Below are 23,455 nucleotides of genomic sequence, written 5' to 3' on the forward strand. Positions count from 1 at the left end.
ATGAGTAATGATTAAAGGCAGAACTGACACAAAGACATAATGCTGATTGATAATGAGAACATGATAGCCTCCTTCCACATAGTAACAATTCTGTAATTCAATTCTTATGTACCAATGTGTATGTCTCAAGTGAGAGAAATCTATGGCAACTGCATACTTTCTGGTTCAAAGCATCCATGGTTAGGAGATCTAAGAATCCAATATTGCTACACTGGCCTGTTGTCAAGATATGGTGAGGATAGATTGGCAGGGAAGGTGTTGTGCTACATGTATGATGTTTATTAAATTGCCAATACCATGAACTTTATCATTATACAGGTATGGCGTAGCCATTCAAGACTTTAGTACCAGTTGGCGGAGTGGCATTGCATTCCTAGCTCTCATCAAAGCAATCGACCCAAGCTTAGTGGATATGAGAAAAGCTATGGAGAGACCAAACAAGGTCAATCTTGAAGATGCGTTCAAACTAGCACACATCAATCTGGACATCCCACCACTATTAGAGCCTGAAGGTATGGCAGAATTCTTTCTACATTGAATGAGATAGCTTTGGCAAATAGAATTAAGGAGAATCCAAAGAGTTTTTACAAATACAGTAAGGAAAAAAGGGTAACTAGAGAGAGAATAGGGCCCCGCAAAGGCAGCCTTTGTGTGGAGCTGCAGAAAATGGGGGAGATACTAAATGAGTATTTTGCATCAGTATTTACTGTGGAAAAGAATATGAATGATATAGACTGTAGGGAAATGGATGGTGACATCTTGCAAAATGTCCATGTTACAGAGGAGGAAGTACTGGATGTCTTGAAACAGGTAAAGGTGGATAAATCCCCAGGATCTGATCAGGTGTACCCTAGAACTCTGTGGGAAACTAGAGAAGTGATTGCTCGACCTCTTGCTGAGATATTTGTATCATTGATAGTCACAGGTGAGGTGCTGGAAGACTGGAGGTTGGGTAACATGGTGCCACTGTTTAAGAAGGGTAGTAAGGACAAACCAGGGAACTATAGACCAGTGAGCCTGACTTCGGTGGTGGGCAAGTTGTTGGAAGGAATCCTGAGGGACAGGATGTACATGTATTTGGAAAGGCAAGGACTGATTAGGGATAGTCAACATGGCTTTGTGCGTGGGAAATCATGTCTCACAAACTTGATTGAGTTTTTTGAAGAAGTAACAAAGAGGATTGATGAGGGCAGAGTGGTAGATGTGATCTATATGGACTTTAGTAAGTCATTCGACAAGGTTCCCCACGACTGATTAGCAAGGTTAGATCTCATGGAATAAAGGGAGAACTAGCCATTTGAATACAGAACTGGCTCAAAGGTAGAAGACAGAGGGTGGTGGTAAAGAGTTGTTTTTCAGACTGGAGGCCTGTGACCAGTGGAGTGCCACAAGGATCGGTGCTGGGCCCTCTACTTTTTGTCATTTACATAAATGATTTGGATGCGAGCATAAGAGGTACAGTTAGTAAGCTTGCAGATGACACCAAAATTGGAGGTGTAGTGGACAGCAAAGAGATTACAACAGGATCTTGACCAAATGGGCCAATGGGCTGAGAAGTGGCAGATGGAATTTAATTCAGATAAATGCGAGGTGCTGCATTTAGGGAAAGCAAATCTTAGCAGGACTTATACATTTAATGGTAAAGTCCTAGGGAGTGTTGCTGAACAAAGAGACCTTGGAGTGCAGGTTCATAGCTTCTTGAAAGTGGAGTCGCAGGTAGATAAGATAGTGAAGAAGGCGTTTGGTATGCTTTCCTTTATTGGTCAGAGTATTGAGTGCAGGAGTTGGGAGGTCATGTTGTGGCTGTACAGGACATTGGTTAGGCCACTGTTGGAATATTGCGTGCAATTCTGGTCTCCTTCCTATCGGAAAGATGTTGTGAAACTTGAACGGGTTCAGAAAAGATTTACAAGATGTTGCCAGGGTTGGAGGATTTGAGCTGTAGGGAGAGGTTGAACGGGCTGGGGCTGTTTTCCCTGGAGTGTCGGAGGCTGAGGGGTGACCTTATAGAGGTTTACAAAATTATGAGGGGCATGGATAGGGTAAATAGGCAAAGTCTTTTCCTGAGGTCAGGGAATCGAGAACTAGAGGGCATAGGTTTAGAGTGAGAGGGAAAAGATATAAAAGAGACCTAAGGGGCAACTTTTTCACACAGATGGCAGTGCGTGTATGGAATGAGCTGCCAGAGGAAGTGGTGGAGGCTGGTACAATTGCAACATTTAAAAGGCATTTGGATGGGTATATGAATAGGAAGGGTTTGGAGGGATATGGGCCGCGTGCTGGCAGGTGGGACTAGATTGGGTTGGGATATCTGGTCGACATGGACGTGTTGGATTGAAGGGTCTGTTTCCATCTCTATGACTCTATGAATTATGCATTCTCCATACTGGTCCAAGAAGCACCTGCAGATTAGGTCAAATGGCAAATAATGCTCCTTCTACATTGTACCACTGATGGTCCTTTTATCCCAATTTCAGATCAGAATCTCTTGATGAACTAAGTGACATTTCTAATTCTACCTTGCTCTGATGATCACTAAAGATGTGGTCAGGCATTCTATTGTGCCCTATTTAGATTCTATGATTTTTCTTTTACTGTTATACACTAAAACTGATTTGCACTTATTCAGTTTCAGAATGTGAGTTAAAGTGGGAATACATTGTAAATTAATGTAAACCAATAGCCCTGATTATCTTCGATATAACAGGAGAAAAATCAATGCACAGCAGTCCATTCACAGAAAAACAGGTGGCCAGCAGTTGAAAGTTGTAGGTGGGTACTTTAGCTGCCTTGTGATGCAAAAGATTTGCTATTTACCATCATAAAGCAGAATTTTCAATGTGTGAGAAGTCTGCCTGCCTGAAATAGGTTTGTTATTAGATTCGGGTTCTTTGCTAGTGTGTGACCCCATACTCAAAATTCAGGTATAAATAAGTAAGCTTGGACTTATATCAGTAGGACTTATGCCATTTCACAAGCGATTTCTAGAGGAACCACCAGAGGCTTTTCAAGTGAAAGATGACCACAAAATGTTTCCAGAATTATTTTTGTGGAACTTGAAGGAGTTTGTGAGATTCTCCAGAGTCTACAAAAGCACAAGTAAGTGGTTGTACTGGTTCTGGTTCATGCCTCTCCTAGAGGACAGTCTAATAATGTGTCCAAATATTGCAGACAGGCCACAATCTTGGGACATCAATTAGGCTCTTGTCACTTCCATTCACATGACTGCCATGTACAACCATCATCATAACTGACTTTCTGTCCAAATCTTTTACACCAGTTCATTTCCCTGAATCAGAGACACCATAATCCATGTGTTCCTGCTCGCCCTCTGAACATCATCAGAGCAGAACACAAATAATGCAGTGAAAATTCTCCTTTATCTGCAGATGTTGATGTTGAACATCCAGAAGAACAGTCCATCACCACTTATGTATCACAGTTTTTGGAGCATTTCCCTGACATCGATGAGGTATGAGATTTGTCTGTTACTATCTGTCCAACACTATGCTATGTTTAAGCTGCTGTTCATCTGCCAGTCACTGTTAATTGAATGACTTTGGTCAACATTCATTGTGCATATATAATAAAAATCAAAAGGAATATTTTACTATGTTGTTGTGGTTCTCCACGTTGTTTTGCTTTTGGTGGCATGTTAGAATGTAAAACAGTAGAGAACAGGAACAGGTTCTTCAGCCTGCCATGTCTACACCAAACATGATGCCATTCTGAACTAATCCCATCTGCCTGCATGGTCCACATATCCCTCTTCCCTACCTGTGTATGTGTCTATCTAAATGGCTGTTAAACTTTGCTGTCATATCTACTTGTACCACCTCCCCAGCAGTGTGTTCCAGGCATCTACCCTTCTCTGTGTAAAAGAAAATCTTGCTTATGGAGAAGATATTTTCACTAGTAAAAGAGACCAGGACCCAAGGCGCAGCCTCAGTGAAGGGAGGACCCCTTAGAACTGAGTGAGGAGAAATTTCTTCAGCTGAAGATGGTGAATCTATGGAACGCATTGCTGCAGAGGCCTCTGGAGACCAAGTCATTGACTGTCTTTTAAGATAGCAATAGATACGTTCTTGATTAGTAAGGGGTTTAAGGGTTATGGGGTGAAGGCAGGAGCATGGGGTTGAGAAACATATCAACCATGACCTAAAACTGGAGCAGACTCAAGAGCTGAATTGCCTTATTATGCTCCTCTATTTTATGATAGACTTCTTCCTCTAAGCGCCACTGAGTACAGACTTCTTCAATTACTTGTCTTCTTCACAACCAAGGTTTGTCCAAATATGCATTGTTAGCTGTGAAGCCTCTCCATATTAATCAGCTCATGAGAAGTCTCAGTTACGTGCAGGGTAACTTGTTGCTGTTAAAACCTTAGTTTTCGGGTGAAGCCTGATTTGGATCAACAAGTCTGCCTGAGTGACACAGCAACACTGGCTAATGTCAGCAAACTTGATTGGGGTGGGCAGTGAGGCTGAACTCAAAAGGTTATAATTTGTGCCCTTTATAATTTGTGTCCTTGTCCCATTCAAGCTTTTGGTGAAAAGCTATCAGTTATGTAAGTTCTCCCAGCTGATTTTGAAAGGTCAGGGATGTGTTGGTGTGTGAATCTGTAAGTGTCCTATCTCCTTTATGTTTTAAGTGAGCAGAAACTAAGTGAAGCTCCTGGTTTGCCTTTTAAATATGGCATCCAAATTTTGGAGCCCAGAAAGTCCCTGCATATTTAGGAGCTTCCTGTCTATAAAATTTGGCATTTTACTTGCTTATGCATCTGTAATTAGTTGAGAAGAATATAATCTCGAGAAAATCCTGCCGCTCTGAGCAAGCCCCATTCGCCATTACACCTGTTGTCACACTTATGTCTAAAGAAAAGAAAATTCTGCCAAATAAATAATTTCTGTAAAAATACTAATCGGATCACCATATAGGCTCAATAAATTAAAGAGTAAAATACATAGTTTCTTCTTTCCAGTACTTGGCCAGACGCAAGGGTGGTGGTGAAACCAGTCACTGAGAGGTCTGTGAGAGCAGATGTACAGCAATTGCCAAATGAATCCTTTTTTCCTTTGCCTGCCAATGGAAAGAAAAGTTGGTTTCTACCAAGTGATACCTCACAAGTGATGAAAATTAAGATTTAGTCATGCCATGATATATATTATTTATATATTATATCGAAAACCCAATACTAGCTCCTCATCCACATTATTTAAGTTTTGTTACTATATCTAATCATTACATTTTTTATTACTGACAGAATGATACTGCAGAAAATGCCTATGAATCTCCATTTGAGGATTCTTGTATCAGCTTTGCAACCATGTCTTCTGATCTTAGTGCACAAGATTCCAATGTTGGAAATAAACATTGTGATTCAGATATTGTCTCGCCTCCGCTACAGGACTGTACAGATTTTATCCCCTCCTACCTGAAAGATGATAAATTATCAGCACAAAATGTCGTGATGAATGACAATCAGCCATTACATGAAGAAAACGATAATTCTTTTGTTATTCAGGACAGTAGTTCTAATGAAACGGAAATGGTTACCACTAACATGGTTGATGTTTCCAATATTGCAAAATCAAGTATGTCCTCACATCAAGATAGTCAGTTATCATCATCTGATCTGCACAATGTACTCTTACAACCCACATCTGATACCAATGTCACTGACACGGTAGAGGAGATTTATGTCCTGCTACATCCATTGAAAAGAAAGTCTTCAAATGGTGAGAAAACACTGTTGGAAAAGAAGCCTTCCTCTCCGGAACCTTATGATTATCATTCACCAGTTGCAGCGAATGATGTATTGAAAGCTAGGTCTAGAATTGAAACACCTGAACCTTTTGCTGAAGATCAATGTGACACATCCTTGGAAATCGTCTCAGAAACCACATACTCCTCTAATAAATTAAATGAAGCTCTCAAAAGTCCACAAGATCAGTGTGTTTCTTTATACCATATGGATACGCAATCTAATGCTAGTATGCCTGCTCGGATACGTAAAGTTTCAGAATCATGTACACAGACTGATGAAAAACCATCTTCTGAACAGAATGAGCTATTGCCTTCAGTAATAGATAATGCACTTATGGGTGAAGAAAAAGTGTCTGTAATTCCACTTAACCTTGTTTACTATCCTCATTATGAGGTACCAGTGTCTAAGGTACTTGAAGCTTTTTCAGTTACCGGTAGTCCTCAAAAGGAACTTGTCCCAGAGTTTCAGAAAGACTTGTCACCACTGGCTGATGAAGCTTACCAGTCTTGCTCTGAGCTCAGTGGTTCTTTTTCATTGCAGGAACTTAGTCCAACATTCTCTGAAAAAACTTTGTGCACCCCTGACTCTGATCAGATTGACAGCTCGAGCATCTCTAATCATGCTGAACCTGGTAAGATTGCTCAGTCATTTTCTTCTTACCAAGGAACTGACTTGTCTCAGTTTCTGCCAGTAGCAATCCCTAATGCTGCCAACGAAAGCATTGTGAATCCTCTTAATAAGTTGCCAGATCAGCCTAACTTGGAGGCTATTAATGAACGATTTTTGGAAGAAAAACCTTCAGTGACAAAGTCTGGAGATCTTCAGATACCCAAAAGCGAACATGAAAAGGATCAAGATGAAAACAGTCCAGGTCCAGAGGTAACAAACATTCACTACATTTGGCACCTTGAATTGAGAGGTTCACTATGATGGTTTGTAAAGCCTTCCTACTCTCATGCAGATTACTTTCAAGGTCATATTTGCTTACAATTCAAACTTTTAACCTGCTATTGTTGGTTGCTATCCATGATTGAACTTAGAGTTTCAGAATATATTCGTTCAAATTCCATAATAGCAGTCTGAGAATTTGAATTCTGTTTTGCCATAAATCTAGAGATAAAAATGGTAAGTTTCCAATCTCTTCAAGCTGTCTGACCATTGTGAAAACCAACTTGTTCACTTAAAGTAATATTTGAGATTGGAAACTTACCACCCTGCTGAGTTTGGTCTACTTGCAACTCCAGGCCAAAATCATTGGGGTTGACTTGAAATTGTCCTCTGCGATGGCATAGGAAATCACTCAGTAATAACAAGATTGTCTTCCTCGTCTTTTGTATAACTGAGTAGGCCTTGAGGCCAATTAAAAGGACAGTTAAAAGTCAGACCTGCATAGTGGCACATTTTGTTGCAAAATGTACCACCTTACCTGCACAGCTAATGTGAAAGAGCAATGTCGAAGAGCAGTGAGCACTGGTATTGTTACTTATTTCTACGAATTCATCTAACCTTCCCTGAATCCTTAAACATAAACTGGAGAATAATGGGGAGATATTCTAAATAGACTCGTGAAGAGAATGGTTACTTGGAAGAATTATTGGAGGACTGCTAGGCCATTGGTCAGCAAAATCCAGTAGTCTTTTACTCGACATTGGAGAGATTTTAGCAAGGAAAACTGTGATTTATTTTTAAATTGACAACTAATCAGAACAAGCTGCTTTGAAATGTGCCAAATTATTTCATTTTTAGTTTAATTCAGAATTTCAGAATAATATAGAATCATAGAATTTTACAATACAAGAGGAAGCCATTCGGCCCTTTGTGTCTTTACTGGCTCCTGAAAGAGCTAACTACGTAGTACCATTCTCCAGCCTTTTCTCCCTAGTTGTCAAAATTCATCACCTTCAAATATATACCTACCACTGTTTTGAAACTTGTTATGGACTCCACCTCCACCATTCTCCTGGGCAGTGTACTACAAATCCTAATCAATCTGAGTAAAGAAATTTCTCTTCACCTAACTTGTAGCTCTCTTGCTGACAATCTTGAAATTGTAACACCTAAGTATCGAAATATCAATTAATGGAAATAGAATATCCTTCTGTACCCTTCAAAGTGGTTCATAATTTAGAACACCTCTATAAGGTCACCCCTTAATCTTTTCTGCTCTAAGGAGAATAAGGCCAATTTCCCTAACCTTTTCTTGTATCTAAAATCTTTCATTCTGGTATCATTGTAGTAAATCTCTTTTGTACTCTGTCCAGGGCTTTAACATCCTTCCTTAAATAAGGGGCCCAGAACTGAACATAATATTCCACATTTGGTCTGACCAATGAATTGTAGGGGTATAGCATCATGTGCTTGCTCTTACACTTAAAAACTGAAGGATCCTATAAGCCGCCTTAAGAACAGTTGCAACTTGCCTAGCCACTTTCAGAGATTTATGCCCGTGAACCCCAAGGTCACTCTGCTTCTGTATTACCCTCAAACTTGTACCAGTTGAGCCTGTATTGTTTCTCAATGTTTCTTCAGTCCAAATTTGTATTACCTCACATTTCTCTGTTTTACGATTCATCTGCTAAGTGTCTGCTCATTTGGCCAACTTGTCAACCTCAACATTGTCAACATGATGTTGTACAGAAGCTATACAGAAAAAGACATAGTTGAAAACTAGAAGCAAATTTTGATTTGGAAATGGAGAGCAGTTTAAATAAAAATCAGCAATGCACATGTTTTTGGAAGGTTTTTGATTGTGTTGCCTAGAGCTATCATAACGAGACTGATTTTCTACCTTTCCAGGCATTAAACAACCAACTTTTGCACTCGCTGCAAAGTCAAATGGGTCTGAAAGAGACAGGAAAAGATGTGGAGATTTATGGTAGTGGTCCAGAACAGCCAGCTGATACGAAAGATGGGCAGCACAACATCCTGCAAAGTTCTGTGATTTCATGGTTGGTTTCTATTTCCATCTGACTTTTTCTCTGCCCTTCTCCTCTTCTCATTCTGCAATTAACCTTTTCATAGACTTTTGCTTCTAATGCACAACCAGGAACCAGAACAACAACCTGTATTTAATATAGAATATTTAATGAAGTAAAATGTCTCAAGAAACCTCCTAAGTTTCATGGAAGCTATATAAGACATAAATTGACAATTAGGACAAAAAAAAGGAGCACAGCGGGTCAGGCAGCATCCGAAGAGCTCCTGGGATGCTGCCTGACCTGCTGTGCTTTTCCAGCACCACACTCTCGACTTTGATATCCAGCATCTGCAGTCCTCACTGACTCCACAAAAAAGGAGCAATTGGGCTAAGTGACCAAAACATCATCATTATTTTTTTTCCAAATAAAATTACAAGCCATAAAGGAGATTTTTCTTTATTAAATAACTAGTTTTAACTCTTTTCAAACTGATCTTTTTATCTGTTATTTGATTTGTATTTTTCCAGCTCACCCACTTTAGTAAGTGCTGAAAACTCGGAAGAGAAAAGCAGTTATGATGTTTTCACCAGCCATAAAGATCACAACCATGAATTCTGCCTGAAAGCAATGGTGAGTGAAACAGACTGGGAGCTACAATGTAGTTAGGTTAAGTACTCGTTATAACTGTTCAATAGTGTCTCTAGCAGGCAGATCCCATTTAAGTAAGGGAAGTAGATTTTTTATTTCTCAATGCTCTTAATGGGGAGGACTTCAAAAATTCTGAGTTTGGGAGATTTTGTTATATTAGCTAATAGGACTAACTCGTTCGTACTGGGTAACTCTGCTTTAGGTTATGTATTCAAGTTGTTGGAGTGGGACACAAGTTCACAATCTTTTGTCTTGGAAGTTAGTGTTATCACTGAAATGTGGCTAATATCGATTCTAATGGGACCAAACTATACGAAGAAAATCACTCCCAGATGGTCAAGTTGTGCAATTCAACTGGCCATTCCAACAAGAAGGATTCTAGCTCTTTCCTTGCTACTGGACACTAATCTCTTTCCTTGCCAATTAATCACAGTGGCCAGTTATTCCTTACATGCTAATTCTGTTCTGCTTCATTATCCTATTTTATAATATCCCTCCTCTAATTTACTAGATTTCCATTCTTATAATGGCTGGTTGTGCTTCAATCCTGTTTCCACTGATTTTGAATTCTCCATCCTAAGTACTTTCATCCTCTTCCCCACTCTTTGCTTGTTCACTCTCCCCTACCTTCCTACACACTCTGATTTTGTCACTGCATCGCCTATTTCCTATGTGACCTGAAATATTCAAATTTGTCTTGACAACCTATGATCAACTGCTTAGGAGATCAACCACTAGAAGAAAGAAATACTAAAAAGAAATATACAGTGCAAGTTTGTAGAATCTAACAGGGTAAAAACTCCACTTTTCTATATATTTTACTTTCTTTTAACCCTTCTGATACTGTTTCACAAAGTTGACTTGTATTCATCAGCTCAGGCTTTTCACCATTTTCCGAGATTTGTCAGGCATTTATTGCTGAAGGAAGAGAGTATAACACTAAAGAAATGTTGCTGCAACTATACAGGGCATTAGTGAGATGGCTTCTAGAGTATTGCATGCAGTTTAGTCCCCTTACTTGAGGACCTTTTTCGGCATTTTGTTATAGACTTACAAATAGTGGGGAGGAAGTAGAAAAGAGCATTATAGGCAGAATATGGAAATCGACAGGTCATGTAGAGTTGCAATAGTTGCTGATTTCATTAACTCTAGGGTAGACTGGGAAAAAGGTAGAGTGTGGGCACAAAAGGAGAAATTTCTGCAATGTGAGAGTTCAAAAGAGAATTATTAGAATAATATCAGGAGTGAAGGATTTTCGAAGAAAAGATTAGAGAGATTGGGCTTATTCTCCTCAAAACAATGAAGATTAAGAGGTGACTTTATTGAAGTGTTCAAAATTATGAACAATTTTGACAGGGTAAAAAAAAAATCTATTTTCACCAGTTAGCAGGTCAGTAACTAGGGGTCACAATTTCAAAGCTGTCAAAAAGAAAGCTAGTAGTGAGATGAAGAGAAACTTCTTTATTTAGAGTTATTAGGATTTAGAATACACTGCCTGGGAGAGTAGGGGAGGTGGATTCCATTGAAGGTTTTAAAAGAGAGCTGGATATATATTTGAAAGTGACTAAGTTAGAGAGCTACAGAATGGGGCTGGCAAGTGGGACCAGTTGTGTAGCCCTTTCAGCACAAGATCAGTACAGATATGATGGCTTGAATGGCTTCCTCTGTAGTGTAAAATTCAATGAATCTAATATATCGTGGGTCTGAAAGGACACTAAAATTGACTTTTATACCTTTGCAAGGGAAAGGCATTTCACTTTTATGTTTGGAAACAAAAAAAATGATTCTCCTCGTGATTATAAGATGTCCAGATGGTCCCCACTTTTGCCTCTGATAATTCCAGGTCCTATTGGAGGTTTGGGAAATACACAAACCAGTCTCCCCATGTCTGAGTGGGTTTCCTCCAGGTGCTCCGGTTTTCTCCCACAATCCAAAGAAGTGCAGATTAACTGAATTTGCCATGTTAAATTGCATACAGTGTTCAGGGATGTGTGGGTTAGGTGCATTAGTCAGGGGTAAATGTAGACTAATAGGGAAGGGGAATGGGTCTGGGTGCTCTTTGGAGGTTCGGTGTGGACTTGTTGGGCCAAATAGTGTGTTTCCACACTGCAGGAGTTCAATGATTGAATACATAGGGAGTGCCCAATTAAAGCCTGTCCCCCCCACTGTTTTTGGCAATGCTGGAGAAATTCTCTGCCAATAGAAGGCCATCTGAAAAGCTCAACAAAAGGACCTACATGCTGGAAATAAGTTTGGTAGGACTCAGAACATTTGAGTCTCCAATTAACAGCAGTACTGTATCTTGTTTCTTCCTCAGAATGACCAATGTTCAAGTGAATCAGAAGAACACACAAGCAATCAAGATGAAAAACTGATTCAGGATGAACATTGCTCTGATCCCAATATGCTATCATTGATAAGACAACATAACACTCGGCACAAGGTAGGCCTCATGATAAAGTGTGCTCAATGCACATTTTCCAATATCTTGTGTTAGTAAGTCATGAAGAACTGCCTTAACCTTGTAATTTATCATGCTTTGGAATAACAGCTTAAAAAATGGGAGCAGCAACATGCTTGACCTGTCTAGTCTGCTCTCCTATGCAAGAAGATCATGGCTGTTCCAATTATGGCCTTACCTCCACTCTCCTGCCTGCATTCCCCTCGTAATCTTTGACTGCTTTGAGATGAAAATTCTGTCTTTTTTTTAACCCTTTTTAGGGATAATAAATTCCAAAAATTAACGATCCTGAGACAAAATTCCCTCTTGTGCGTGTCTTAAATTTATTTATCCAGGGAGTGGTGAGCCTATGGATTTCACTACCACAGAAAGCAGTCAAGGCCAAAGCATTGTACGATTTCAAAAAGAAGGTGGATATAGCACTTTGGGCTAAAGGGATCAGAGGATATGGGGGAAAAGCAGGAACAGACTATTGAGTTGAATGATCAGCTATAATCATGTTGAATGGTGAAGCAAGCTCGAAGATAAATGGACTACTCCTGCTCCTGTGTTTCTATATTTCTAAATAGGACTCTCTTTATTTTGAATTGGTGCCCCAGTTCTAGATTTCCCTATGAGTTGAAACATCTCAGCATAGAGTCATAGGTCTGTTTCTGTGCTGTATGACTATCGATCCAACCTGTCCAAGCTGAACCGGTTTCCCAAACTAAACTACTCCCATCAGCCTGTGTTTGGAGGGTTCCGACCTGAAACATTGATTTCCCCTTCTCTTCTGATGCTGCTTGAGCTGCTGTGCTTTTCCAGCTCCACTCTTTATCCACCCATATCCCTCTAAACCTTTCTTATCCATGTAATTGTCCAAATATCTTTTAAATGTTGTAATTGCATTCACCTCTATCACTTCTGGAAATTTATATATGCAACACCAAAAATTAAGCTAAATTAAGAAAATAAACACTTCCCTCAAATCACAGATTCAAAATTTTTTTAAACACAATCAAGATAACTCAGCCCCTCTTTATCGCTTGAAACTTACTCCCTGCTTCATTACCCTGGTGACACAATTATGGACACTTCCCTAGATTGGATTCACTGAAAGGCTTTTGTAGCACAGTGGTAATGTCCCTACCTCTGGGCCAGAAAGATTGGGTTCCAGAGGTGTGTCAAAACAGGTTGATTGCAAGTGTCTAGATTTGGCTTCACTGCCAACTGTGGGATCGGGCTATGAAATGTGAATGAGATAATTTCAACAAGTTAATGGCCCACTCCAAAGACACTAAACTAAAGGAACCCACGTCGCATTCTGGGAATACAAATTTCCTTCTTGATGCATAAATGAACAGAGCTTTGTAGAGTTCCTGTCTCACTTTGAAAAGAGCTTGACAACATAATTGAACCTCCGTGATCAGATGCGGAAATATTGTTTGTACAGTCAAACATTTGTAAAATTAGAGAATGCATCTCCTTAATTCTTTGCGTTGTCACACCAGACATTTTACACAGCGGTCAATTTCCCGAAAGAGTGTTTCAAAAATGTTAGCAGAAAGTATCGAGGGTCTAGTTATAGTATACTTTTGGATTGTACATCCTGCAAGAAGAGGGAAAGAATCATTTTCTATTGACAACATAACTTTTTGAACTGCAGATACCTGAGAGTCTGGTGCTGCTGAATGAAGCAAAATTTACAGATGAAACACACCTCCAAACAAGGTAAGAATACTGAATTTGTGCTTAAGCTATTACCCAAAACCTAGTTTAATCCAGAGGCTGATGTTACTGTTCACATTGACATGCCACAGTGCCAAATGTGGAGATTATTCAAAATAAGTAAAATGCTTTAATCTGCATCTGTCTGATTACACAAAGGAAATTAGTTGAACATGTGTAGATATGCTGGAGCTTGAAGCTAGGCACTCCAGCTAGCCCTTGATATGAGAGGCATACTGAGTGAATGTTGTGCCTTGAGAACAAAAACAAAGAAATGTTTTTGTTCTGTATGTGAACCAGTATGAGTAGTCCAATGTCCACTCTTGCCTCTTTTACATTTTATATACCTAAGACAAACTCTTGCAATCATTGGTTTTATTACTAGCTAGCTTCCCCTCATACTTCATCTTGTCTCGCTAATTGCTTTTTTTTTGGGTTATCCTCTGCAGCTTTTAAAGGTTTCCCAATGCTCTGATTTCTCACTAGTCTTCATCACATTGTATGCTCTTTCTTTTGCTTTTATGCAGTCCCTGACTTCCCTTGTCAGCATTGGTTGTCTTATTCTCCTGTTAATGTTTCTACTTCCTTGGGCTGATTTTTTTGCTGTGCCTCCTGAATTACCCCCAGAAACTCCTGCCATTGCTGCTCCACTATCTTCCCTGCTAGGTTCCCCTTCAATCAATTCTGGCCAGCTCCTTCCTAATATCCTTGTAGTTACTTTTACTGAATTGCAATATCATTACATCTGATTCCAGCTTCTCCTGCTCAAACTGCAGTGTGAATTCTCTCATATTATGTGACCCTTCCACCTCCATCCCCCCACCCCCACCGCTGGGGTGGGGGGGTTCCTTCAACTTCAGCCCTCTAATCAAATCTGCCTCATCACAAATCATCAAATCCAGAATTGCCTGTTCCTTAGTTGGCTCTACCACAAACTATTCCAAAAAAACCCATCTCATAGACAATCCATGAATCCCTTTTCTTGGAACCTGATTATCCCAGTCTGCCTGCACATTAAGGCCCCCCACGATAATTGTAATAGTGGCTTTCTTAATACTTTTTCTATCTCCTGATTAATTTTCTTCCCATATCCTGAGTACTGCTATGAGGCCTGTATACAATTCCTATAAGTGTCTTTTTTGTCCTTTGTGGTTCCTCAACTCTACCCACACAGATTCTATGACTTCTCTTTCTATATCACTTCTTGCTATCATTATAATTTTATTTCTTATTAACAAGGTAACCCCACTCCCTCTGCTCGTCTACCTGTCTTTTCAGTAGTCGATTTTGCCTGTCCTCGGATGCTGCCTGAATTGCTGTGCTCTTCCAGCACCACTAGTCCAGAGTTTTCAGTAGGATGCATATCCTTGTATAATTAGTTCCCAGCCCTGATCCCCTTGCAGCCATATCTCTGTCAGACCCACAACATCATACCCATCAATTTCAATCTGCGCTACAAGCTCATTTCGCTTGTTTCATAAACTGCATGAATTTTTCAAGTACAACATCCTCAGTCCTACATTGACAGCCCCCTTCTTATAGTTGTCCCCTCATTTGCTGTGCCTGAAGTTAAATTCTTGAGCCTTCCCATACTTCATCTTATTACCTTTTATGGAAACTTTTAAAAACCTCTCCTGAGTCTTCCCTCCCGCCCCCTTTATTTTTTCCGTAAGTTTTCATGCAACTGAACCCATTTCCCCATTATTTAGTTTAAAGCCCAATTCACAGCACTGGTTATGTGATTTGCAAGGATTCGGGTCCCAGCATGATTCAGCTGAGCTGATCCCATTTGGAACAGCTCCCTCCTTCCCCAGTATTGATGCCTCTCATGAATTCAAATCTGTTTCTCCCACACCAGTCTTTGAGCCACTCTTTAATCTTATTATTCCGGTGCAATTTGCTTGTAGCTCAGGTAGTAATCCAGAGATTACCACCTTTCTTGGTTATGCTTTTCAATTTAACCCTTAGTTGTTGATATTCCCTCAGCAGAACCTCTTTTTCCTTGTATTATTGATACCAATGTGGATTGCAAAAACTGGATCTTTGCCCTCCCACTCAAAATTCCTCTGTAGCCCAGATGAGATCTCCTGAACCTGGCCACCAGACAAGACACACAGCTTTGGGGACTCTTGATCCTGGCCAGAGACAGTGTCTATTCCTCTGATTATACTATTGCTGATCACAACTACATTACTCTTTTCTCCATTGTCTTGACTGGCTCCCTGTACTGAGGTGCTATGGTCAATTAACTCATCCTTCCTTCCAGCCTTCTGCTCTTGTCCACACAGGAAGCCAGAATCTCAAACCTACTATTCAAGCTCAAGGGCTTAGCTCCCTTCAGCATTACCTCCTGAACTCCCTGCCTCCCTCATAGTCACACTCTCCTGTCCCTGACTAATGAACAAATTTGATGTAATTGATCTCAGGGATGTGTTCGGCCCCCGATCCTGGCCTTCAATCTATCTCAGTCTGTGCCTTATTCTGGATATGATTTCCCCTTCTTGATTTTGCAATTTTGTCAACACGCCTCTTATTAAACAGAGCTAAGATGACTCACGCTAGCTCTGCTCAGGAGACATAAGGTGTAGAAGAAGAACTAGGCCATTCAGCTCATCTGCTGTGCTCATGGCTGATGTCATAACCTTCAATACCACTTTCTGCCTTTTCCCCAAAATCCTCAATTCCCTTATTAATTAAAAATCTGTCTATCTCAGTCTTGAATATATTTAGTGACCCAGCCTCTACAGCCCTTTGCAGTAAATAGTTCCACAGTTTCACTACCTGGAAAAGAAATTTCATTGCTATCTTAAATGCTCAACTCCTTTATTCTAAGATTTATGCCACCTAGTACTGACTCTCCCACAAGGGAGAAGCCTGGTGAGGCCAATCTTGGTATTAGGAACATCATCTTCCACCTCTTATCCTTTTGACAAGTTGTGTGGCAAATTACTAATTAAGGGGGATTCTTGTTTGTTAAATGCCTTGTTAAAGGCTCAACTCGCCTCAATGTTCAGCTTCCTATCTTACAAAATGCAGCAAACAAACTAGATGTTGGGGAAAACTCCTTATGGAAATAAGAGCAGGTACTGGGTCAATCCAGCTTGTCGCTTGCTTCAAAGGACCCTTCATGTTGGCCACTGGATAAGTACCTTGGTGTTGGTGGGCACAGTAGCAGAGATGGAATCAATATGATGTTCAGAGAGAAGATAGTGACACTTACACTGGGAAAGCCATTGACCTTCCTACAATGCTGTGCGTTGTTCCATGTATCTAAGATTCCTTTGACATGGTTTGCAAGCTTGGACCAGACTGGCTTGAACTGGTATCGTGGTCTTCACTGCTGGTCCTAGTAGAAGAGTAAGTAGTGCCTCTACACCACCTCGTCCACCAGACCCTCCAGGACACAGACCAAAAAGGATAGTACCAGGGGAAAATGTCAGGAACTGCACGGACAGCACTAGACTGAAAGTGCAAATTCAGGTGCGCATTGGCCTTTTCAAGGTGGCACTGGTGCAAAGGATGTTTGTGAATTCCATGATATTTGCTGAGTGGTGAGCGGTTCTTGTAATTGCATGTGGAAAGATGAGCAAGAATCAGAGGTGACAGATGCTGCAGAGGAGGGGAAGGTAGTTAATGAGGTGAGTTTGGTATGATACAGCAAGAAAGTTCATGAGACCACAAGGGAAGTCTCTCCAAAAAAGCCAATTCAACTTGGACTAGCCAAAATAACGTAACATTCAGCCCAATATGTAATACCTCCCCACCCAATCCTTTTGATTAATGTTTTCTCATGAAACACCTGAAAAATGAATCGTGCTGGGCGCAGTGTCCTGGCAAATTGAATAACTAGACTTGTAGATAATGTTTTAAACTAATTAGAGGGGGAGAGGGTTTGGGGAGATGGGATACCTAGCCTTAAAGTGTAAAGGATATTGCAGCATTACAAGGCAGCTCTTTGGATAATGGTACCCAGAGTGGGATAGAACGAGTATACAAACATAGAAAAACAACAACAAATAAGGATGAAGGGGAAAAAAAATCTGGCAAAATGGCATTCTTTTCTTGAATATACATGTAGCGTTCACAACAAAATAAATGATTTAATGGCACAAATACAGATTAACGGGTATGACCTTATATGGAATACTAGCTACCAGAGATAGTGGATTAACAGGTCGTAATGTTTAAAGACTCCTCCGATACTGGAAAGTCCCAGTGGATTAGACTGCCAGTTTATTTTTGGGGGAAGAAAAGGAAAGGAGACTAAAAACATGTCAGTTAGCTTAACATTTGTTATTGGAAGAAAGTTGGAGTCTACATGGTGAGGCTGCACCTAGAATATTGTGGGGAGTTTTGGTCTCCTTTTCTGAGGAAGGATGCTCTTGCTCTGGAGGGAGTGAAGTGTTGGTTTACCAAGCTGATTCTGGGAATGGCAGGACTGATGTATGAGGAGAAAGTGACTGGGTTAGGATTGTTTTCACTGGAGTCCAGACGAGTGAGAGGGAATTTCATAGAGACTTATAAAATTCTAACAGGACAGACAGGGTAGGTTCAGGGGGAATCTTCCTCATGGTGGGTATGTCCAGAACCAGGGGTCACAATCTGAGGATTTGGGGTGGACCACATCTCTTCACCAAAGAGTGCTGAGCTTGTGGAATTCATTACCACAGGAAGTAATTGATGCCAAAACATTGAATGTATTCGAGAGGCAGCTAGATACAGCACTTGGAGTAAATGGCATCAAAGAAAATTGGGAGAGAGCAGGATTAGGCTAATGAGTTGAACAATCCATCATGATCGTGGTGAATGACAGAACAGGCTCGAAGGGCCAAATGGCCACTTCCTGCTACTATAAAAGATGTACAACCGAGCATTTAGATATATATTTTAGCATGAATCGAAGAATGAGAGGTTAAATGGAGCATTTTAGGGATGGCAAACTATAACTACTGGAGTATCATAGGGATCAGTGCTGGGGCCACAATTATTTACATATACATATTCATAGCTTGGATGAAGAAAATTAGTGTATAATAATCATGTTTGCGGTTGACAAAAATAGGTGAATGGTAAGGAATTGTGTCAGCAGATAAATATAGACAAGTTTAACGAGTAGGGAAAAAACTTGGCAGATAGAATAACATAGTCATGCAGCAGAGATACAGGCCCTTTAGTCCACTGTGTCATGCCAACCAACAAACATCAAACTACACTAATCCCATTTACCTGGTCCACAGCCTACTACGTCCTGATATTTAAATACTCATCCAGCTGCTTCTTAAATATTGCGAGAATACCTGTCTCCACCACCCTCTCAGGCATCATGTTTGATATTTCTACCAGCCGCTGGGTGGGGAAAAAAGAATTCCTCAGATGTGGGAAAATGTATGGTTTAGCAAGAAGAATGAGGAGCTGACTATTTTCTAAATGGTGCAAGATGGCAAAATGCTACTGCATAAGAGAGATTTGGAAGCCTAGTTAATAAATCACAAAAGGCTAGCATACAAGTTCAACAGGTAATAGAGAAGGCAAATGGAATGTTGGCCTTTATTTCAAAGGGAATGGAATATAAAAATAGTGAGGTCTTGCCAGAACTGTGTACCAGCTACTAATTAGACCACACTTGTAATTCTGTGATCACTTTTAATCCCTTATTTAGGGAAAGATATACTTGTATTGGAGACAGTCCAGCAAAGGAGCAGTAGGATATGAAGGTACTGATTTATGAGCTATTAATTAGGTTGTACTCATTGGAATTTAGAAGAATGAAAGAAGATCTTATTGAAACATACAAGATTCATTGGGGACTTGACTGAGATGCTGAGAGGGTGGTTCATCTTGCGGGCAAGTCTAGGACCAAAAGACATACTCAAAATTAGGGGCCACCCATTTAAGACGGATGAGGAGAAATATCTTCTGGGGTTAGTTAATTTAGCACGGTTGTGTTCATTGTTTAGATTTCTGAGTTTAGCAGTTGGGACATTATGTTGAGGTTGTACAAGACATTGGTGAGGCCTCTTCTGGAGTACTGTTACCACTTCTGGTTGCCCTATTAGAGGAGAGATAGTATCGAGATAGAGAGTTCATAAGAGATTTACCAGAACATTGTCTGGAATGAAGCGGTTCAGTTATGGGCAGAGGCTGGGACTTCTTTCACTGAAACATAAGAAGTTGAGGGACGACCTTATAGATGCTTATAAAATCATGAATGGCAGGTGTCTTTTCCCTAGGTTGGGGGATTTCAAGACTAAAGGCTAATCTGTTTTTGGTATTCATATTTGCATTCTTTCCTCCAGGTCAGACCAACAATCTGACAATGCAAGTGTATTGGAAGCAATGTGGCACCCAACTGCTGCTGTCATCCATGATAAGGTACCTCCAGGATCCCCTACTCATCCTCAATTACCGTACCTTGTTGTTATTCTCTGGATGGCAGTATACTGGCTGATCATTCTTCTGCACCTCGACTTGGAGTCACTTAGCCCGTCAACAGCCAGTTGATTATGTTATCAGATAGGTCATAATTACTCTTCTACTTAACAGTTTGTGGAGTAGTTTTGTACTGTTAGATTTTGTTCTTTTTATACTCATATGTTTCCAGAGTTTTCCTGACATCCCTGTTTAAATTGTAAAATCCCAAAGTTCCAATGCCTGTAACAAATGAAGGGCAAAGACTGAGTATAAACCTGAGAAATTGTTTTTATTCCATTAATCTGGATTGTTTGGTTAATAAGAGGTGACCTAATGAGGACTAGTTACATGTTATTGAACATACTTGGCCTTGTCCACATCTTCAAAAAAAATGGTACAGCATGTTACAGACTTTCTATGTGTGCTGAAGGGGGTACAAATTTCAAATCAATTGAAGCTTCCTGAGTGGTATGACAGCAAGAAAGTGAATAGTTTTTTAATACCTTTTATAGTATACATGATGTAAATGAAGCTTTATTTTAATATTTACTTTTATGGCTACATTTTGCTCTTTCGTAAAAGGGTCTCATTTGCAACCTATTATGTTGATACCAAAAGTCAGAAGAATAAGACACCATTGTACTCAAGTAATGAAATAAACACTTGAGATTTAAATACCAAGACTGGCAAAATGGGAATATAATGTGAATGTTATAATCCTGCATTTCTGGAACATTACTACTATAATCTTTTCTCTAACTTGTGTTCCTACAGAACATAACTTTCCCCAATGCATGTGCAAGACTGCTCAATCACACTGTATTTTGTGCAATAAGAATATATTGTTAAAACACAGCTGGGCTGATCTTTTCAAGGTTTCATTGATTGTTGTTTCTCACTTTCAGTTTGTCTCCCCATTGCCTGGGGTATTTGGAAGGTGCATTCAGAATCTGCTTTTAGTTCTTTACTAAATATGCTTTTATCATCTTTTTCATAAGTGGTCCAGGTTATCACTGCCTATTGGCCTCCTCACTAAAATATGTTGAACAAGGTATCATGGCTTCTAGACATCTTCCTGCTAACCTTTAGTGGCAAATGATTGCAAGACAGCATGATACATTACTGATATATTCACAATGTTTTATTTAAATCCAGATTTTTTTTCTCATTTGCTTTTATTTGTTGTCGGTCCTGTGACTCTAGTAAGTCCTAAATAAATAAGCCAAAGATTGGAAAATGGGCACAAAGATTTGGCACATTTTGAAGTTTTCCCTCTCTGCATTTTTTTTCTCTTTTCATCCAGATGATGAAATTGCACTTAAAACAAAGCTTTAAACTGCCACTGAAAGTAGAGGCTGGGCCTTTACTATTTCCATTATTTGTGTATATGACTCAACTTCTTTGATTGTTAATAGTCTGTACGTGCTGGATGTGCTTGTGTCTGTGTACAGTTGTTTTCTGTAATTGAATTTGTTCTTGGCTGGTTAGACAGTTAAGGCTCTACCTTATGATTGAAGGTTTTTCCTCCTTTCCATAAACTAAATTCCACAAGTGCTGCTAATAGCATTTATGAAATCTCGTGCAGGAAAGTTGATGGTGGGTTTGGGCAGGAAATGCATCTATTGAACACAATAATCCAACCTAATCCTGTTTCCACAAGGGCTTGTAGGCAGGACCCACTGGTTAGTGATCAGTAGCTCATTAAGCTCATTCAAACTCTGCAGAAACAAACCACAACTAATTGCAGTGTACCCACTCATTAATTCATCACACACTAAGTATTGTGTTGGAGACTTTCCTCCTGTGTACACTGCCCAGAACACTTAAAGTAGATGATACTGAAAGCTGAAGCTATTTATCCAGTCTGACGTTTTAAAACCTCACCCACCTGCGATCTTCCCCAACAATCTCGGTCATAACAGTTAGAAATGTGCTGTTCTACACTGTTCACATAAGTAGCATCTCAAAGCTCATTAATACTCCAATAGTATTACAGTAATGAATAACCCAATGTTACAAATTAGAATACCACTGCTGTAATCTGTAATGTTCGCTAAATGAGAAAGCAAAAGTAATTATAACGATAGTTACAATTTTGAATGTTCCCACATCTGTTTAAGGGTGGAATGGAGAAAAACCTTTAGTTCAGTGTAGTGCTGAGATAAACCTATAGAGGGTTTGGCAGAGTCTATGATCCGATTATGTTAGTTAAGTCAAAATAGCAGATCGACTTTTTTTTACTGATTAGTGAAGGACACAAATCTGGGAGGGCAAATATTTTCACTCTTATACCCATGCTTTGCATTTTTGACCTAATGGTAGTGTGATTGAATGGTCTAAGCCATTGGATTCAAATCCTACTTGCTTCAGAAGTGTTTCATAACACATCTGAATAGATTGATTAAAAATATCTACTAATGACACCCCCGATCTCCACTACTGTAATGTGTAGGGAAGACAGGATGAGGTTGGACTCTGATGTTATCATATTTTTGTACTTAGTCAAAGTTTCCTGTCTGTGCTTACACTCCTCCTGATCATCATAGCCTCACAAGTATAACGTTAACCTTTTGGAGTCTCATCATACATCAAACTGATCAGAGTGAATACGGCACAGACTTCAAACTCTTCCGGCAATTGGAGCTCTATAGATGCCATGCATTTACAATTTGCATATAAAAGGAACCTGACCCCTGAAACAGGCAGTTGCATGGTCTGTTAGTGGTAGGCAACTGCAGAAACTGCCAGGTGGCATTCAAATCTCTCGTCCCATTTTGAAACCACTAATCTAGTTAATGTTAATTCAACCAAAATAGTTTTGCCATGAAACTTCCAGTCAAATAGCCAATCTACAATGGCCATCTGGGATCATATTTGAATATTGAGGTGCATACCTACAGAACTGTACCAGTAACAATTCACCTTCAATTGAGGGCAGTAGGGTTGGAGGAAATATTGAGCAAAAAGACAATTGTTTTGCTTAGACTGGCATTGAGTAACATTCTTCTTGCTGTACTGCAGTTATTAGGGATGTACATCAACACAGTAAAACTCTTAAGCTTATTTATAGGAATACTGGCAGGTACAGTATCACCAACTCTATAATGATTTAAAATATAGTAGGATTAATTGTTTGTACAGGAGAAAACAAAAATTGTGCCTTTTTTGAAACTTTAATGTTTAATTAATGAAGTCAGAACAGCTGGTTATCAATCAGTAGTGAGACAACCATGTTATGCTTTGCTTTGAGTGTGTTTCTCCATTGCTCCAGAAACACACCTTCAAAGAGGTTACCTGTATGTGTACCAGTTGTAGATAGGAGCTTGGGTGTCTCTAGCCTTTGGACCCTCTATCATTCAAGGATACTTGCTTTAGAGCACAGACCGTAATATTACACAGATTATATGATTCTCAAAATAAAAATCTTTTCACAATGTTTGTTTCTCTAAAAATGGTGTACATTTTCTGTCATAGTTTGGGAGCTTCTGTAAAAATAAGTTTGTGAATAAAAGCTATTCAACAATTTATTAAAATCTGGTCTTA

General features: G+C 39.7%; 1 protein-coding gene across 1 annotated transcript in view; it reads left to right on the forward strand.

Moving 5' to 3' along the window:
- Positions 1 to 23,455, forward strand: part of LOC122553343 (uncharacterized) — an 88,834-nt gene extending 65,379 nt beyond the window's left edge. Inside the window, exons 7-14 of the mRNA XM_043696922.2 lie at positions 319 to 512; positions 3,390 to 3,472; positions 5,264 to 6,646; positions 8,564 to 8,715; positions 9,213 to 9,315; positions 11,651 to 11,776; positions 13,440 to 13,504; positions 19,798 to 23,455. Coding sequence (XP_043552857.2) covers positions 319 to 512; positions 3,390 to 3,472; positions 5,264 to 6,646; positions 8,564 to 8,715; positions 9,213 to 9,315; positions 11,651 to 11,776; positions 13,440 to 13,504; positions 19,798 to 20,002 — 2,311 coding nt within the window. The 3' untranslated portion in view covers positions 20,003 to 23,455. The remainder of the gene's footprint in view (positions 1 to 318; positions 513 to 3,389; positions 3,473 to 5,263; positions 6,647 to 8,563; positions 8,716 to 9,212; positions 9,316 to 11,650; positions 11,777 to 13,439; positions 13,505 to 19,797) is intronic.

This window comes from Chiloscyllium plagiosum, unplaced genomic scaffold (genome assembly GCF_037043375.1).
Source record: "Chiloscyllium plagiosum isolate Xiang-an unplaced genomic scaffold, Cpla_swu_hap1 HiC_scaffold_8, whole genome shotgun sequence".
NCBI lineage: Eukaryota > Metazoa > Chordata > Chondrichthyes > Orectolobiformes > Hemiscylliidae > Chiloscyllium > Chiloscyllium plagiosum.